General features: G+C 41.0%; 1 protein-coding gene across 6 annotated transcripts in view; it reads left to right on the forward strand.

The window, feature by feature from the left end:
* FOCAD (focadhesin) overlaps positions 1 to 20,483 on the forward strand; it is a 200,222-nt gene that overhangs the window by 58,201 nt on the left and 121,538 nt on the right. For all 6 annotated transcript variants that reach the window (XM_073345495.2, XM_073345491.2, XM_073345494.2 and 3 more), the window contains one exon: positions 4,195 to 4,452. In XM_073345495.2, coding sequence (XP_073201596.1) covers positions 4,195 to 4,452 — 258 coding nt within the window. The remainder of the gene's footprint in view (positions 1 to 4,194; positions 4,453 to 20,483) is intronic.

Raw genomic sequence — 20,483 nt, forward strand, 5'->3', positions numbered from 1 at the left:
CTGCCTGCCACATCCTTAGCACTGTAGAAGTTAGGCTCCATTTGCCTCTTTACAGCTGTTTTCAACTGTTTCTGGAGATTAGTCAGGTTGGTGGTGCATTTGAGACAGCAAAACGTACCATTTCTTCTGGTTTCTGCATCTAATATCCATTTATCCTAGAGGATAGCTCCCTAGATATTCCTAGGGGACATGTTTTAAGGACTTGTATCCCAGATTTTCTCCTCAAGGCTCCAGAAACCTTGTTACTGTACTGGCTGATGAGCTATGGAGATGTGTGATAACCTGTAGCTTTTAAAAACCATAAGAATGGCCCTACTGAGTCAGACCAATGGTCCATCTAGCCCAGTATCCTGTCTTCTGACAGTGGCCAGTGCCAGATGCTTCAAAGGAAATGAACAGAACAGGGCAATTATCAAGTAATCCATCCCCCCGCCCCCCCCAATCCCAGCCTCTGGTTTTCAGAGGCTTAGGAACATCCAGAGCATAGGGTTGCTAATGGCCATTGATAGGTCTATCGTCCATGAACTTGTCCCATTCTTTTTAGAACCCATGTATAGTTCTGACCTTCACAACATCCCCTGGTAACAGGTTCCACTGGTTGACTGTGTTGTGTGCAGAAGCACTACTTTCTTGTTTGTTTTAAAGTTGCTGCCTGTTAATTTCATTGGATCAACCCTGGTTCTTGTGTTATGTCAAGGGGTAAATAACACTTACTTTCTCCACACTATTCATGATTCTATAGTCCTCTATCATATTCCCCCCTAGTCATCTCTTTTGTAAGCTGAACAGTCCAGTCTTTTTAATCTCTCCTCATATGGAAGCTAATCATTTTTGTTGCCCTTCTCTGTACCTTTTCCATTTCTACTATATCTTTTTTGAGATGGGATGACCAGAACTGTGTGCAGTATTCAAGGTGTAGATGTACTATGGACTTAAATAGTGTCATGATGATATGATATTCCTTAACTTTAGGACCAGAAATGTAGATTTTTTTAGTGTTCCCACATGCTTGGTGAATTTGTGCACCAGGGTCAAATCTCTAACAGAATATAATCTTCAATGGACTTTCCACATGTGTACTTTTTCATGCTTTATGCTCTGTTCCTACAGGGAAAACCCTTATCAGTGTCATCTTCATCTCTTGCCTCAACTTCTCTAATTTGCTAGGTCTCTGAGCTTCTAATTTGTGTCCTCCAGCCCACCCAGAATGTTTGTGTGAATAGCATTTTCCCTTCCAGATCACATCCCATCCCCTCTTTGATCCTTAACTGGCAACCGTCACCTCTTGTATCAGTGAGGTTCCTAGTACAGGCCCTCAAGGCTTTACTTAACTCTGCTCGTGCCTGATATTCTGCTCTCCTTTCTTCCTGTGATTTAAAAAACGGACTGCCCTAATACTCAGAGATCCCAATAAGAATTAGAACTTCACTGTGGCAGATGCTGTATAAAAATAACAGTCCCTGCCTCCAGGGCGTGCAATCAGAGAATCCCCCTTTCCTCTGCCCAACTTTACCAGCTCCATTTATCTTTCTCTCGTGTGCCTCTTTGAGTCTTTTTCTGGGTTGTCCCCTCTGAACCAGAATCCTCTCTCCATTCATACTCCTATAAATTCTCTTTCAGTGAAGCCTCAGTAATGAGCCACTGCAGACACAATTTTTCAATCAATCAATACTAAACATAAAAAAAGATTCTTTGCCCACCTAGTATATTGTAACCAGTTTGTGGGCACTTACAACTACTTGACTTCTGCTTTGCTGCTCACAAATCTTAGCAACATGGGGTTACAACTTGAATCCTCCTTCTCTGACAGCACAAGCCTTTACCACTTAAGACAGAAGAATCTTCATTAGTTATGTCCTTCACTACTATGACATACAACTGAACAGTTACTTCATTTAGTAAAAGGCACTGGCACATGTATGCTGTGTCTGTACTGTCTGTCTAAATGAGATTGTAAACCCTTGGGACAGGCATCCCATCATAGTCTTCGCACAGTGCAACATGGAACACATTGTCAGACCTCAATATACATTGTCAGAGCGCAGTAAACAAATACTGAGCTGCTGAATGTTAATGCTAGCCATGACTAAACTTTGCTGGCAAATTTTCTGTGAATAAACAGTGTTCTCCTGCACTCCCAAAAAATGTGGAGAGGAAAGGGACATGATTCTCTAGAGGGGAGGAGAATCATGGTAACATAAAGTGCTGTAAGGGCTTGTATTTTTCCAGCTCCACAGCATATAGTTATTATGAAGAAATTATTACCGCCACAGTTCATTGTTCATTTCAGAAATTGTTCCGATTAAATGCTGAGACTCCCTCCCCTCTCTTCCCAAGAGAGCAATGTGTCAGAAAGGGAGTAAGTCATTGGGAGAGAATGTTATACGCCTGTCTTGGTTACTACTGTTCCTGCTGTTTAATGGTAAGGAAAACAAACATATCTCCAGAGAACGGTATCTGAATCACCGGATTCAGTAGAAAACATTCCTGAACTATGGTTTTGTTTTTTGTTTTTTCAAATATTTTGAAAAATGCAACAACAAAACTGATCGGCCTCTGCCAGTAAGGGGTATATTTTCTGTTAGGGCTGGCACAGTTCCAGTGGAAGTTGCCCAGCTAGATTTCTGTCCAGGGCAGTCCTCAGACTGGAATGGCAGTGATTATATATTTTTCCTTTCTAAACCACAAAGCACTTAGGGTGTTCCAGCTTTTTTAAAGCATTTATTTTCCTTTATTCAGCTTGCAGTAGTGAGAAATTTGAGGTGTGGGTATAACCACCTATACCCCTCAATTCTAGTATTGGTTTCAGCTATGGTGAAATTACCTCTTAGGGACTGATCCTGATTTCCAGATGCCTGAGGGAGCTGAATAAGCCGATATCCTGCTGGATCAAGCCCCTAACAATAGAACCTACTGATCCTGAACTTCCTCATCAGGCCACATTCTGATCTTAAATCAGCCTTTGTGACAACAGCTGAAGTAAATGGGAGACCCCTGGGTGCATCTGAGGGGAGAATTTGGCTTTAAGTAATCTCATCCGAGAAAGGGACAGTGGGTTGCAGGTTGTTGAATTTTTCGCATACAATAACTGATGGAATAACTATTGGAGTAAGAGTTAATTCTAATTTAAATGCTATTATAAAAAGGTCATTTAAAGTACAGGGATATTATAGTTCTCATTAATCAAAATAAATTTACATTACGTTAAACAATGTGATTAAAGTTAAGGTGTGAAGATTTATGTAGAACTGCTATGGCTGCTCATACAGAATATCTCTTTCACTTTGAAATTCAAGGGTGAACAGGTCCTGTCCCTGACTGAGTCTGAATTATGGGTCAATTTCTAGTTTCCAGCTGGAAACCTCCTTTCAAATTCCTTCCTTCATATATAAAATGTATTGCATCTAAATGCTTCCTCCCCTAAGGCTGCCTCTCAGTTATAATCTAGATTTGGGTGTGGAAGACCACTTGGAAAACATTTCCTTTTACAAGAGAATCCAGTTTTAATAAAAAATGTTAGGTAGTTTAGGTTCTGAATTAGCGTTGTCTTTTAATTAACTCTAATATGCATTGAAACTTTTCAGTGATTTAAAAAAAGAAATATCTAACAAATTCTTCTTGGGATTGTAATCTTTCCCTGTTATTTCCAACCCAAATATTACACAACCACACCTGTGCTGGAACATGAGAACTAAAAAATAACAGTGTTTAGTTTAGTATTATTGTCCAAAGCTGGATGAAATGCTAAAAAGCAAACCAAAGCATAACAGGTCACGAGTAATTTACATTTTCTCTTTCAATTCATAACCTGGCAGTTTAAAGCAACATGAGGCAGTCTCCAAAATGGCAGGCACTTTGTCAGAAAAAGGTACTTTTAATATACTCCAGTTTCATTTTCTCCACTTCAGTTGGGAAATAGAACCATAATTACCAGCAGGAATAGTGATGATTGCTGCTAAGCAGGGAGGGGAACTTCAGAACAGTGAATTTGAATCATGTTGCTCTTTAGTGACAGAACCCATGGACAAGCAAGTAAAGAGAGATTTAGTGATGATTTAATTTAATTTTTTTTCTTTAAGGAATAGGGTATCTCAAATGAAAAGTTTAGGCGGGCAAAATTTGGATTTGTTACTTTTTTGTTTTTCAAGATTTGGACTTAACCATTCATAATGCTTATTTGTTTGTGTTTTCCAGTCATCCTGCAAGGTCATCTTTCCTATAACCAGTACGTACAATTTATTGTATACAACCTGGAGGATCCTAGAGCACATGAAAGAGAAGTCTGCAGTGTCTGCCTGGTTGTCTTCCATTAAATCACTGCTACCTATTATGAATCAAGTCCCCACTCACGTTTTCCTTCTACTTGCTTACCTCCTGGTTCAAGAAAATGGAGAGAGTCTTCGTGGAGTACTGAGTGCTACTGTGGACATAGCCAAGGCAGATTCCTCTCAGGTAAAATCTGACCATTAATGGATTGCTCTGTTGTGTTTCCACCAGCAGTGTTCATTGAGTGCATATGGGTGGTGTGCTTAAAGTGCTCTTTGTATCTGTGTAAAATCTCTCACTAGCCTTTTTTATTTAATGTTGGTGAAGAGAGAGATCTTTTACTGCTGTGCAGTAACTGAAGAGTTTTTAGTTTTTCGGGAATGTTTTTCAGGGTGTGGAATGCAATAAAATAAGGTTTTTAAAAAATAAACCAAAATAGCCTCTTTCCAAGAATGAGTTCTGAGAGTTGTGACTTTTTCATTCTGGTGGCTGCATAGTGGTGGTAGTCTTGAATCTGCCGTTTATAAGTAGTGAATCACTGGAACTATAAAAGCATTGTTATTAAAGTGTTACGGTGTTGGAAGTGGTGTTATGCCAGTCTAATATTGGTGTGACATAATGGAGAATTAAGCCTTTTGTTTTCACTGGTTTAATATTTCGAGCATATCATGAGGACGTGGGAGATATGTCTTCTGTTCCTGGTTCTGTCATCAACTTGCTGTGTGAATTTGGGCCAGTAGTGCTGCAATTTTTCCAGTCTGTAAAAGAGGGCTAATCTCTCAGGGGAAGTAGTAAGGATTAACTAAAGTTTGTGAAACATTGTGAGACCTTTAATAGGAACTGTTATGAAAGTGCAAAGTAGTAGTATATGCTTTTAGCTATATGTCTATTTGAATGTTCTGGGGACTAAGTCCAAAATGGTGTTGAGCATATTCTTGTGATAACTTTGGAAACTTTAATTAGAAAAAGGTTTTTCAAACTATAAGGTGTTTATGCTTCAGCACATTCACTTTTTTGTAATGATCTCCCTTTTTAGATTATTTTTCTCTTCTTTTTTTAGTTGTAAGCTGTGCAAGGTTAGAAAAATGACTTTTATTTGTAGTCTTACCCAATATATATGAAGAATACAATGCAAGAAAATTGAGAAAAGTCTACTAAGCCATTTCGGGCTTGTTGTGACCTCCTAAATCACAGCCCTCTTGTGGTTACTATGATGATCTCAGAGTCCCTTGATGTCTGTAGACTTACATTTCAAAATTACCTGAATAGTCTGTGCTATCTTTTTATCTGCTTCACTCCCTCTAAATTCAAGCCAGGTTTTTCACAATATCCGTATACATATCTGCATAAGTTGAAAGACAAAAATAGATACTAGGCTTTATAATTTAGCAATCATAACAGCAGATTGTCTTATGTATGTATTATTTAAATCAGGGTTATTATACTAAGACAATACAGTAGATTATAAAATATTCATATTTTTATGTTGGACAACGTAGATCACTTCTGCTGTCTTGGCTCAATTCTTACCAGTTCACTTAACCTTGATAGGGAACTTGATGCTAAAATCAGCAAAGCTTAAGTTACCTTTGGCAAACTTACCTCATGTCTTTGTAACAACAAGTTGCTAACCCTGAACAAAAAGGTGTCTGTTTATCAGGCTTGTGTCCTTAGTACCCTCCTTCACAGTTGTGAAATCTGGGTTGCGTACTCCAAGCAGGAGCAGAGATTGAACAGTTTCCACCTCCGCTGTCTTAGAAAAATGCTTGGAGTTACTTGGCACCAATGAATCACTAATAATGAGATCCTTGACAGAACTGGCCTACAGTCTATGCAGACTATGCTGGACGCTCACAGATGTTGCTGGTTGGGAGACATGGAGTGCGTGCCTCACGATCATCTCCTGAAGGCTGTGCTCTATGGACAACTTAAGAACTGCACACAACGTGGAGGAACGCCAAAACTCTGTTACGGTGACAAGGTCAAGCAAAGCCTCAAGAAATTCAGTGTTCTCACTGACCAATGGGAAAATCCTGCCCACAGGAGTTCAGTTTGGAGAAGCCGGGTTTAGACTGGTGCAGTCACTGCAGAGAGTCATCAGAGGCTGAGGCCCACAGGCGAGCTAGAAAGCAGAATACGCTTCAACTTCAATCTGTAGTGTGGGAAGATTTGCCACTCGCACATTGGGCTCTTTTCTGATATCATTGTTAAGCACCACTGACAGACCGACTTTGTCACATCTCCTTTCATCTGTCAAGATGTTGGATGGCGATATATTGTTGGAAAGCAAGAGAGAGTCCTTTAAAAGTTCGAGATGTTCCTGTAACATAAAGGCCAGCTTTATTTGTCTATTTCTTAAATGGACTTTTGTTTCAAATGTTAGTTTGCACGTCCTTCAGAGCAGGATTTGGCAACATGTGGCTTGAGGAGTATGGGTTTGTTTCTGTAGGATGCTGGGTGCTCTGGTCCTGATGCAGTGAAGCATTTAGTCACATTGAATTGAATGGGACTACTTGAGTGCTAACATTTGAGCACATGCTTAAGTGCTTTCCTTGATCAGGGCCATCATGCAGTGCCTTCAGAGGTAACTGTACCTCTGGTACTGGTACTAGCACTGTGTTGCCTATTGAACTCCTACTATTCATCTTCCTTTCTTTTTCTCTTCTCAGTGCTCTTTGTGCTTATGTCTTTTTTCTTTTTCTCTTTCTCTTATTCTGTGTTTGTGTGTGTGTGTGTCTGTCAGGTGGAGGGGGCTGCATATGCAATGGGTTTGGAGGGCATATGAAATTTTTTTTGTTTTTTTGTTGGATTTTTTTATTCTTTTGAGTTTGGTATTTTTCTTTTGCTCATGTCTTTTTTCCCCCTTGTAGCTTTGTATTTGTGTTTGGCCATGTTTTTTGAGATTTTTCCTTTGTTTTTAATTTTCCTATCCCTTTTTTTGAAATATATATATTTTAAAAACACATCACTTCAAACCCCCATTTTTAAACATTCCTTGTATTTATATTTTTTGGCAGATTTAAAAGTATTGGGCCTCAAATATGCTGGCCAGGTCACATGGAAATATTAGCTGACCCCTTTCATTCTCAGACGTATGACAACAGATTTAAAAAAAAATATGGCTTTCAGTCTGGAAAAGATTGCAAACTCCTGTTCTGGAGTTACTCATCAAGTTTATGAGCATTGTGTGGGCATGGAAGAATCTGTAGAATGTGTTAATTTACATGAACTGCAAGCTCGCTACTGTGAAAAAAGAATAAAATGTATTATTTATGTGTAAATCAACAAAAAGGCCTTTGGATGCATGGCTCTGCAATGTAGTTAAGGTTCCAGGAATTGGATAACCATCTGAAGTCATTTTTCTCATGGTTTCTCTCAGACTACCAAGAGGGAACCCACACGTACAGTGCTTTGAAAAAGATCTATGTGCATATGGAGGGGTAGTTTGCTGCCACTTCTATGTCCATAAGGCTGATTAAGTCTGGAAGTAAACGATGGGTGTAATACATTAGCAAGAAACATGGCAATAAAGAGAAGTAGACAAAATTGCAAACCAAAGTTAAGGGTTATATCCACCTCAGTCTGTAGCAAACTCATCTAGTGTGCATTCCAAACTCCATGTAGCTATCAGTGGGAGTGGAAAGAAGTTATATGATATTTCACCCTTGTAGTATTTCCATGCATTTGTGTGAATTAAACAGGGAGGTGCTATGTTTTGTTCATTTTATTATCATTTGAAGTTCTTAAGTCGTGCTGTGCACAAAATTTATTCAGCTATCATTGAGCTATCATTGTCTCATTCTAGAGAGTTCCAGGTAGTTGTAGATTCAAATTAACACTATTTGCACAGAGACTGGACAGCAATTGGTATTTGCAGAGTTCCCAGAATAAGCTGTGTAGTCTGCAGGCTAGCTCTGACTAAGCAGTGTTAGGAAAATTTTAACATGAAGCAGTTATGCCAACTGACAGCATTCCTTTGGACAAGGATTTGATTCTTTGATTTGATAATTATTTTTATTATTTGTTCAGTGTGCTGTGTGCTATATTGAACAGATATTAGAACACAGGCTGCCCCAAGGAGCTTACAGTCTAAGGCCCCAATCCTGTAAAGATTTATGCATGTTCTTAACTTTCAGCACCAGAGTAGTCCCATTGAGAGAAAGAGAAACATAGAAAACAAGGCACCATTCTTTCTTTCCCAGCTATCGTGCTCCACCCTAACTGATTGCTTTGTTAATCATTCGTAGTCTCTTACTGTAGTTTTGCATGCCAGTGACTCCCGCCCCTTGCACCACAACAGGTTCGTAGTCCTTCTCAACTGTTATATCTATCCCTCTCTGCCTTCTAGAGAGCAGCTGCATATCACAGAGTAAAGATAAAAAGGACGTAAGCTAGTCAGAACTTTACACTAGTGGTGTTAGACAAAAGGGGGCTCCTCAGATTGCTGTGGCAAGAGGGTCTGCTGGAATCTGCCTCTGTTGTGCCACGTGGCTCTGGACTCCCATTGCTTCCCTCACCTGCACTCTCCAATCCTAAAAGATATCCTTGTTTAACAATTCAGTGTAAAATACCCTTGCTTTTTTGTTTTTTCAGATATCACCCTTAGATTGTGTCATACCTGGTTGCAAAGACCTTGAGTATACAGAGGAAGGAAAACAATCACTTGGAAATCCTACCCCTAGACCAGGGGTGGGCAAACTTTTTGGCCTGAGGGCCACATCGGGGTTGCAAAACTGTATGGAGGACCGGGGTAGGGAAGGCTGTGCTTCCACAAACAGTCTGGCCCCTCCCCCCATCTGACCCCTCCCACTTCTTGTCACCTTACTGCCCCCCCCCGGGACCCCAACCCCTATTGAACTCCCCCTGCTCCCTGTCCCCTGACTGCCCAGATCCCATCCACATCTCTGCCACTGACAAGTCCCCTGGCACTCCCATGCCTTTCCAACCTCCCCGTCCCCTGACTGACCCCCAGGACCCCCTGCCCCTTATGGAAACACCCCCCCCCCCTTACCAAGTCACTCAGAGTGGCAGGAGGTTGCTGCCCAGCAGGAGCACCGGACCAGAGCGCTGGTGGTGCGGCAGGGCTGCGGGGGAGGGGGGATAGCGAGGGAGGGACCGGGGGCTAGCCTCCCTGGCCGAGAGCTCAGGGGCCAAGCAGGACAGTCCTGCGGGCCATAGTTTGCCCACCTCTGCCCAAGACTTATTTTCCTGATGAGTCTTTTGCACCCGAAAAACATCAACTTGCGACACAAAAGCCCAAAGTGACTCTAACTAGACAATTTCCACCACCATGGTGGTGGTGCTGCTTGGTGTGAATTGCAGTCTGCAGGTGTCTCTTTGAGGAAGGTTTATACTGTAAACTGTACTGTTTATACTTAATTCAATACAGATAAATGTAAACTATTTTGGGGAAGAGTGGGAACTTTGGGAATTTTTTAAACCTTCCTTCTCAAATGGCTTCGCATGCCTTTGCTTGAGGTCTTCAGTTGGGAATAAAAATTGCTTTTGAGGCTGAGTAATGGGAAATACAAAGATTTGTACTGTAATGTGCACTGTGCCAGTGGCAGTCTGTTATAAATTATTCGCATAGTCATGGCTCAGAATATGGGATAAACCCAGGTCATCGTATTTGCTGCTATAAAAATGCATTTTGGATTTGAAAAACTCAGGTATTTCAATTGTAAAGTGTTTCATTGTTGAATTTATTATTAGCAGAAGGTCTCTGTTTTTTATCACAGAATCTTTCTTTTAATCTAAAAATGTGAGCTATAATGGATTCAGAATTTTTATATGAAATACATTGTCAGCTAAAAGACCTTTATTGATAACTAGGGTTCAGATGGTTCTTTATCTTCCATGGTCAATTCTTATGCTTGAGAGGCAAACCTCATTCCTCTGTGGCTCGTATGAGCTATCAGTTACAGGAGAGATGGGGCAAATATTTTTACTTTATTCACACAATAAAACTTTGATGTATTAACCAGAATCAGGCCACATTTAAAACAAAAAAAAATCTAATGCTTCACTCCAGGAAGCATACATGTGGTTTTAAAACTGGCATGCTAGGAACAGCACAAAAGCACTGACCAATAATATTGGGATAGTGTACATTGCATATAAAACTGTAATATAAGTGAGGGGAGAATGGCTGATCAAAATGATAACAGTGGCAGAGTGTAAAACTTATAGGCAACAGAAGTTGGTGGCCAGACACAATATTGTGGTCTCAAGTTAGCGGTGATGGATAAGTTTATAGGACATTCTATTTGGGTATGTTTCTTAAGGCAGTTGCATTATTTTGCTTAGCAGAGGAGGGGGTTATATTGCTGACGTCTGCTTCCTTGACATAACTCTCTTGGCAACAGTTGTCTAATAAATGGAAATCCATTTCCAAAGTAGGTCTTCAGTTAAATCAGAAATATGTAACCAGATTGAAGGAGCAGGCTAAGCAAAAGCAAACTAAACTTAAAGCAGTATTGTACCTGAAGGTGAAACTGAGCTGATTGAAATACACTACATTCCTCCTTATAGTAATTAACTCTGTTTTCTTCTTGCAAGGCAATTCATGGGTTAAGTTTTAGCATTTAAAACAAACCCTAATAGCATATAATCCTCTCTCTGATTGGTACATGTGTTTACTAACAAATTTAAATATAGGGCACATGACATAGCAGCAGATTGAATTAGATGCTCTGTAGCTGAGCTGTGTGTGTGATAAATAATAGTACGTTCCACAGCTTGAAACAGTGAATGTTAATGCCTCACTTTCTAACCTTTTAATATGGTTGTTCAAAATTCAATAAAGAAATAATTTAAAAAGAAAGAGAGAGAATATTAACCTACAGAAATCTGCAGACTGCAATACCTAACCAGAATGAGTTGAGTTGAAAGTCTATGGACAGATTCTGCTCTCAGTGATTCTGGTGTAATTCTGGAGTAACTTCACTGACTTCAATTTAACAGATTCCGAGAGAAATTTAAATGCAAGTCAGTGGAGTTACACCGGATTCATAGAGGTGTGGCAGAGCAGAATTTGACCCAGACTGTAACTTCTAATATGAAGTGTCTTGCAATTGCTTACTGTATGACGAAACCTTAAGGATAGGCTTTTGTGTGCTAATATAGTAAAGATTGACAGAGGCAGCATCAAACATTAGATTAGGTGGTCTGTCTTCTCTGTAAGTAGGAGGGCCCTCCTGGCTAGGGGAATAACCTCTGCTAATATTGTGGAATATTTGGATACAAGTAGTTCCAGTGACCTATCACAATGATGAAGCGAAGTTTAAAATTACATTAGCTTTTGGTGGGTCCAAATGGATTGGGAATTACTACATAAAACCTGAAACTCAAACCATAACTATTTGTTGTTCTCTAATTGGGTCAGATTTGGTCTGCAAACAGGCACTGTGCAGACAGTGACTTTTTGTTTTAGATTATTGTAAATTTTAAAATGCTATTCTGCAAAGAATGTAAAATATCTTACTTCAAGTATCTTCTTACAAGTATCGCATAATAGTATTACAGTTGTCATTCTTGTAGGTAATCTTTTAAAACTTGGAACAAGTAGTATACTGTGGTGTTTAATTTTGTGGGGATGTATCCCCTGTTGGTCTCTAGACGAGTGCTGCCAGGGAGCTGCGAATGCTTTGTATGGAGGGTTGCATAATAATACCATTGTACATTTATATAGCACTTTTCATCCCAAAAGATCCCAAGGCCTTTTACAGACTGTGGGCCAGATTGTTTGGTCTGGCTGAGCTGTGCAGAGTGCAAGCTAGAGGTGGCGCTGGGGGAGTGAAGCAAAGATGGAACTAAACCACCACTGCGCCTCCCCAGTCCTGGGGCCATCTTCCTCCGGGCCAGTGCCTGGCATAAATTAGAGCAGTCCTGAGGCAGTTCTCATTTATGCTGGCTGCTCATTGTGCCAAAGGGACATGGGGGTCACCATGACAAGGAATATTTTAGCCATAGCCCCTTTTCAGTTGCCAAGGGCCAGAAGGGGAGACTAGCTAGGAGCTGCTACAGCATCTTCATGGAATGGTTCAAAGCAGGTTGACTGGACCAAACAGTCCATCCTATGCATCTACAACACTGGAATCATGTTCCCAGTGTGTTACTAGTGCTTCTAGGGTTGAGCGTGGAAGCGAGGTAGTCATCTGGTGTATAGCAACTAATCCATTTTGCATTCCTAAATAAAAATCAGTTCTCCCCATCCATTAAGTAGTTTTGCATTCCCAAGTAAAATAATCCCTGAACTTTCGTACTACATCAGTTAATCAAATCTGCCAACTCTACCTTCCAAACATCAAAACCAATTCTGATATGTACACCCCACATAATCTCCCAGTTAGTAAATCCTGGGCTCTTTCCTAGTTAATGAATTCTATGCTCTCCCTTCCCCCTCCAATTTCCCCTCCCCCTCCAGGGCTTTCTTCTGTCCTGCCCAGGTAAATGAATCTTCAGTCCCTATCTCTTTTTTTATAAAGGGCTGTGCTTCTTCCACTGGTGCTTTCCTGGATGTGCGGGAGATTAGCACCACTGGCTACCTGGCTCCACTTGCCCAGTTAAAATTTCTGCTTGCCCTGAGTGTTTGAATAGGTGGGATTTTTAAGTGCTCTGTATAGGCAGTCTTGATAAGTGATACCTGAAGGGAAGAAGAAAGAATTTGGGTTTTGGGTTTAATAATTAGGAAATTTGGAAATGGAAATTGCTAAATTAAAATATAGCCATTTTTCTTTTTCATTCACAGGAAAGTAGTTAACAAAGAACTTTCTGGACTACCTATATTGGTGGGGGGAAAGGCAGGTATATGAATACAAACAAGCTTTTACGAAGAATGCGTACCAGTAACTTAGAATATCTTTAGGGAAACTAAGTGGCTTTGGGGATAGCTATTCTATGTGTCTTCATAAATGTATATGGTAGTTTACAGTAGGTGAAGAATATAACCAGCAAAATGGTGTGTAGAGGTTTGGTGCCTTTATTCTAGGGGTGGGGAGATTTTTTCTTCATTATGGCAAATCGCAAAGGCATGTGGCTTCCTTGATGTAGAGAACCATCTGGATTGACCTCTGGCAAGGTGCTTAAGGTGGTCCAGCTGTACATTCATTTTACGTCCATGATTGATAATTTTGTTGCGCCAATGAAGCTTTTGGTGCACACCTGATCTCCGGATGTATAGTGACATTCTTTGGTATACGTAGATCAGAATTTGTTGGTCTTCCATTCTAATATGTCCATACTAAGAAAGTCACTGAAACCAAAGCAGTGCTGATGGAGGCAGTTGCTGGGTTCAACTTTGAATATCCTCAGATCTGATCTTGTCCCGCCACTTGATATGGCGGAGCCAATGAAGTCAATGAGAACTGAAAATGTCATTTTGATGTTTTTGAGTCTTCCTCCATACCCATGTTTCACTTCCATACAATAGTTAGTATATCTGTGATCCTATAGATCTGCAGCCTCATGGCAAATTCTGAAGGGCCCAAAGTGTGGCAGCAGATGCTGCTATCCAAGTATCCACATCTTTTGAGCATCTTCCAGTACTGTCTGTGGTGCTATTCATATATTTGACAGTTGCCATCTGCTCACTGTCCTATCCGGATAGGTTAATACTGAGTTGTTTGCAATCTGGGACTGGAGACTGCTAAATGAAAATGGCCAGGGACTTAGTTTTATCCAGATTAATAACCAGATCAATGTGCACTGCTTCTTGTCTGACCAGATCGGCCACCATCCACTGTGATTTACCAAAATGAGCTAACAAGACAATGCTTCAGTGGCTTTAAGCAATTCAGAATAGAAAGCCATCTGATAGCTTGATTGTAATAAAATATGTTGGTTGAATTGGACTAATTTTGGCCTATTAACTGTCTGTCTTCAAAGTTGGTGGCACATTTTTGTTAGCAGAAGCCAGTGGTCAGTGTGAATTTCAGTACCAGTACCTCAGCATACTAATACTGTTGATCTCCAATGAGGACATGATCGACAACAGCCTTAGGGAAACCATTGGGGCTGTATCAGGTCTGCTTGTGAAGAGTGAGTCAGGCATCACCATGACATGTGGCAGACTCAAATTCCAGTGGTCACTACCCATTCCTGTTTTTCTGCCTAATACCAAACTTCCAAAGAGTATTTGCTCACGTATCCTTGTTTCCTACCTGCGGTTTGAAGTAACGCAGGGTCATATCTTTTTCTTAGTGTCATTACAGATTGACTGTAGCTGCTGGTTTAAAAAAATAAATTATCTGCAGCCATATCATTGGCCTTGGTGTTTGTGGGTCTGCACACTGGGATGGAAGTAAGATGCCCATAGCTGGTATGGAATCAGATGCTGATAAGTTGCTCATTAATCTCTTGCCAACCCTGCAATGCTCATTGAGCATTAGGCAAAAATACAACCCATCAGCAACCTGACACTCCAGCCTCGACAAAACATATGGTCCTTAACTTTCTTTTCACCATGTCCTGGCCAGCGCACTTCAGATAAAGTGCAGATGTCCATACTCCAGCTTTTCAACAGCTTGACAAGGGCGACAGCTTTAGTTGTTTTGGACAATGGTCGAACATTCCAGGCATTGATCTTGCATTTGCCTCCAAAACATAGGATATCAGAATGGCCTTTTTGCAGGGTTCCATTAGTCATTTTCAACTCAGTGGCAGGGGGGCATAGATCAGCGTTCATATTGCACTCCCCGTTGGTACCTGGCCCAAGCCACGGAGACTAAGGATCCAACCAACAGACCAAATTTGGTGGTGATTCCTGGTCATGTGCCACCTGAGGCATGTTGCGCATACACTAAGAACCACCTCAGTGGCAGATAAACCCTTGGTTGTTTTAGCTACAGGGAAAATTGACCAGATTGTGACAGGTGGCTGGTTTCAGTATAAACTGATCTCAGAGGGCAGGAGTAGGGAAAAGGCTTATCACAAAAAAAAAATTGCTAAAGCACAGAAGTAGAATGTCCATGCATTCTCCTCTTCTCTTCTCAAAAACTCTGAAGGAGACAGAGGAAGTTGGCACACAGTGCATTAATTAGAGGCTATTCCCAAGTAAGGGAGGTATAAGAGCAGCCTGTCCCTTTAAAAGCCAGAGGCCTGGGGCCAATCTGCTCTGTTCAGTTATCAGATCCAGCTGGGAAGAGGTTAGTTGTTTCCTCTAAAGGGCTAAAACAGCTCAGTTGAAGAGGGCTGCAGAAAGGAACTTTGGCTCCTGTGACTACCCCTGGAGCAGAGTGAAAGGCTCCTAAGTCCTAGCAGCCTCTACTAACAGCGCTTTTAGTGTTACTTTGGAGTTTTGTTTTAGCTTCTCAAAATGGTGTCCAGGAAGAAGGGCCTGAAAGGCTCTGGAGAATGGCAGTGAGTCCTTAATGGGTTGGGGTGACCAGCACCTCACGCATGGTGGAGAGAGCAGGAAGGCGACTGGCCCCTGAGTGAGGTAGCAGCCAGTCTGAAGCCAGACCACCGAGGCAGTGTTTCATTAGTACAGGGTGAATCTGAATGCAGGGTAAGTTGAATAAGTGGAACTTTAATAAATCGTGAAGACTGCTCTGTCCAATTGGCTGCATTGCTTCCTGCCCACTCCTCACATTCTGTGTTTTCCTAGTGTTTCCTCAGTAATACTCCCCCACCTGCCCCGGGAACATGGATCCTCTGACTGATCACGATACAGGTGGTGCTGCAATAGGAGGAGGCACGACAGTCTGAAAGTTTTGAGTGGGAGTAGGAGACAAAAGCTCTAGTACACTAGGGACATTTTCCAAAATTTTGCAACCATTACTAACACTCTTCAGCTCCGCTGATGTTAGAAACATTTAGATGACTACTATAGATAGGTGACAGGCTGCTGCTGCTGCTGATCTTAGCATCATGTCGTTGTAACCCTGATCTGAACAGGTCTAAGTGAGCTTTGACAAGACTTAGGATTCAGAAGAGAGAGTGATTGGTGTATAGGTAGAATTGAATGAAGAGATGCAGAATGGAGCAAAGTGGTGGGATACTCTTGACATAGAAGAGTTTGTGGAGGTGCTCAAATGCCATGGTGATGAATACAGTATAAAAAGCTAGCTAGCTGTAAGAAAAGATACAGGAGGAATTTTGTGCAGTCCGTTTTAGTATTCACAATAATCAGTGGTTCTACTGCTGATGTAATTCCACTGCTTTGTGGTGCTGATGATTAGTGCAAAGCTAGAGATACTTCATGATTCAGGTCTAGTCTGTATGTGGCAGTGATGTGCTGCAAGATGGAAGAGGATCAGGGAGAGGATTCTGAGTAGAATCCTATCTTTATTGCTTGAATTTAGCTGCATAGACTTTACATCTCTTCCTTAGGTTTTGCATTTATTTTAACTCTACTTCATGAGAGTGACTGGGGCTCAAAAACAGGTCTTCCATTTCAATCTTGAAATACCTTTTGACACTGACACTACAGTATATATAATAAATTAATGGAGCATTGCAGAAATTTTCATAGTAAAAATGATTGCAATAACCAGTTTTGCAATAACCACTCTCTTTTCCACCTCTCTTTTCATAATGTCTATGGATCACTTTTTTCTTTGCTTTTTCTGTTTTTTCTCCTACCCTAGTGCAGAAGCCTGAAAGCCTGTTTTATTGTTCGAGATGAGTGATTATATCTGATCAGTTTTTAGATATCTTACCAGCTGAAAAGTGTTGAAGTAATGTTCTGAAACATTCTGGAAGAAAGTCCAGAAATGGTTCTGTGGATGAAGGGAAAGCAGTGGATGTATTGTTTCTTGACTTTAGCAAAGCTTTTGACACGGTCTCCCACAGTATTCTTGTCAGCAAGTTAAGGAAGTATGGGCTGGATGAATGCACTATAAGGTGGGTAGAAAGCTGGCTAGATTGTTGGGCTCAACGGGTAGTGATCAATGGCTCTATGTCTAGTTGGCAGCCGGTATCAAGTGGAGTGCCCCAAGGGTCGGTCCTGGGGCCGGTTTTGTTCAATATCTTCATAAATGATCTGGAGGATGGTGTGGATTGCACTCTCAGAAAATTTGCGGATGATACTAAACTGGGAGGAGTGCTAGATACGCTGGAGGGGAGGGATAGGATACAGAAGGACCTAGACAAATTAGAGGATTGGGCCAAAAGAAATCTGATGAGGTTCAATAAGGATAAGTGCAGGGTCCTGCACTTAGGACGGAAGAACCCAATGCACCGCTACAGACTAGGGACCGAATGGCTAGGCAGCAGTTCTGCGGAAAAGGACCTAGGGGTGACAGTGGACGAGAAGCTGGATATGAGTCAGCAGTGTGCCCTTGTTGCCAAGAAGGCCAATGGCATTTTGGGATGTATAAGTAGGGGCATAGTGAGCAGATCGAGGGACGTGATCGTTCCCCTCTATTCGACATTGGTGAGGCCTCATCCGGAGTACTGTGTCCAGTTTTGGGCCCCACACTACAAGAAGGATGTGGATAAATTGGAGAGCGTCCAGCGAAGGGCAACAAAAATGATTAGGGGTCTAGAACACATGAGTTATGAGGAGAGGCTGAGGGAGCTGGGATTGTTTAGCCTGCAGAAGAGAAGAATGAGGGGGGATTTGATAGCTGCTTTCAACTACCTGAAAGGGGGTTCCAAAGAGGATGGCTCTAGACTGTTCTCAATGGTAGCAGATGACAGAACGAGGAGTAATGGTCTCAAGTTGCAGTGGGGGAGGTTTAGATTGGATATTAGGAAAAACTTTTTCACTAAGAGGGTGGTGAAACACTGGAATGCGTTACCTAGGGAGGTGGTAGAATCTCCTTCCTTAGAGGTTTTTAAGGTCAGGCTTGACAAAGCCCTGGCTGGGATGATTTAACTGGAATTGGTCCTGCTTCGAGCAGGGGGTTGGACTAGATGACCTTCTGGGGTCCCTTCCAACCCTGATATTCTATGATTATATGAAATCTTTTTAAAAGGCCAAAGAATGAATAGCGGTGCATATATTATCAGGCTGTCTTAAATCAAATCATTACTGAGCTGCACTGACACATGCTGTTCATGAACGACTTTATACAGTCCTTTTAATCAGATGAATTGTCTTGTTGTGCAAAAACTGTTATTACATTGTGTGTGAAACCAACCAATCGTCTGACTGAGAGGTCACTTGTGAATAATAACACAAGATCTATTACCGTTATTAGGGGATTATGAGGCTCTAGAGGACATTCACTCTTTTATGGTTTTCAACTGCTGGAATGAAATATTTTAGTGGTAAATGACACCCTTCTGGGAAATTCATCTAACGATGCATTATTGCCTGTCTTTCGGAGGGGGAAAAAAGTGGGGGTGAAAGGGGGAAGATGACCAAAAGCAAAATATGTTCTCCTTATTCATCTAGAAACTATGTGTAAAAATCCATTGAACTTGATGTGGCTGTCTGAAAAGTGTCTTAAGTAATACTCGATGGCACTATTCTAAGTCTGCTGCTAATAGCAGAGCATGGCTTTAGGGAAATTGACATATTACAATACATTCTGTGGACAGAATCTTGGAGGGATGTTTGCTACAAGTTTATTAGGATGCTGAAGCACATGCAGTTTATATGGACCAGATTCTCATAAGTGTTCAGAACCACATGGGCCCAAATATTAAAAAGCCCCACTCATGTGGGCACCCAAATGAAGTAACCAGATTTCCAAGAGTGCTCAGCATTCAGCAGCTCTCACTGTTCTCGCTGGAAACTGCTCCGTGCTGAACTTTCAAAAACTGGCCGTTTCATTTAGATGCCTACATGGGAAATGTTGGAGTGTGAACTCTGGAAAAGCTAGTCCTATGAACCCAGTGTTGTAAACTTTTGAAGTAAAACCTAGAAAACTCATTGCAGTTCCATTTGCTTTTTGTCTGCAGTGATGAGAGGATCTTACTCTCGCTAATACTGTATGATTAAGGTAGATGAATTCTGCCATGCAATCTGTATTTAGGTTAAGAAAGTGAGGCATGAATGAAGAGCCATTGATACGAGGTCAATGTTCTACAACCAGGTTGTTAAATTGAGAATTGGATTTTTTTAATTGTGGATCATAATCCTTGTAAAGTGTTGTTTTGTTTGGGTATAGTTTTTTTTATTGTGCTAATCTCAGGAGAATTTTATTGGCAGCTGTAGCAAAGGAGCTGTTTGTGGAAAAAATCCATTAAAAAATTCAGATAGGGAGAAAGGAAAGGGGGAATAATGGATTCTGTTTCCCCCCCACCTTCCTCCAGTCAATCAAAGCATCATTTTTTAAAGAGGCTAATTGTTTTGTAGCTTAAAAATAAATCACCAAATTGCAGAGGACATGTGAATGTGCACATAAATCCTGTTGGTTTGGGGAATAGCAGCTTTTGCTACAGTTAGATCTTTGTGTAGCATATTTAAACTTCTTATTAAAAGAGGTTCTGTTGGGATGCTTGAACATCTTTTTCAAACAGAATAATTAAAACAAACCCAAAATAAACAAACATAACAAAACCCTGGAAACCCTTGTTGGGTTGCTAATGAGAGGCTTGACCCAACTGCTCCATCTTTGGGGATGATGAGGGATGTAAAATGCACTGTTGCTAGGCAACACATTTATCGCCTTCTGAGCATGTTCATATGCACTAAGAGCTAATGAATCTTCATGTTGGCTTTTTGAAACTGTTCAACAACTGATGAAGAGTTAATATTTATTTATCTTTGACGGTTACCCAGGCCATTCTTGTTTATCCATTAAATTAGGGGAGAGGGGTTGTGATACTAAAGCATTTTGTTTTTCTAAACTCTCAATGTATAGTGAAGTTGTTTTTTAACTGTAAAAAGTTCGAAAGGAAATACCAATAGAGGATTGTGTAACTGATACTAGCAAGTGCTTAATGTTTCTCATAGAGCTTCAGACAATATTTCAACAGCTACTAACAAAAAAATCATTTACTATGGGGGACAATAATTGTTACAGAACACCATGCAGTCTTCTCGAATTCAGACCACACAGATAATGAGCTGATATTGAACACATCAGATAATGAGGTAATACAGACCCTCGATCTCAAAGTCAGCTTCTGCTAACCACTGCAGAGAGAGGATGGGACTGAGGAAATGTCCGTTCTGAATTTCCTTTTTTCAGTTTTTCATAGCTTTCCCAAACAAATCCCTTTGTGGCTGAAATTGTCCAGGCCTGGTATCATCCCAAAGATTAATTTTCACAAACACTTTCTGTGGCACGCCTGCAGAGTCAATAGATGAAATCCTGGCCCCA

This window comes from Lepidochelys kempii, chromosome 5, assembly GCF_965140285.1.
Source record: "Lepidochelys kempii isolate rLepKem1 chromosome 5, rLepKem1.hap1, whole genome shotgun sequence".
Lineage (NCBI taxonomy): Eukaryota > Metazoa > Chordata > Testudines > Cheloniidae > Lepidochelys > Lepidochelys kempii.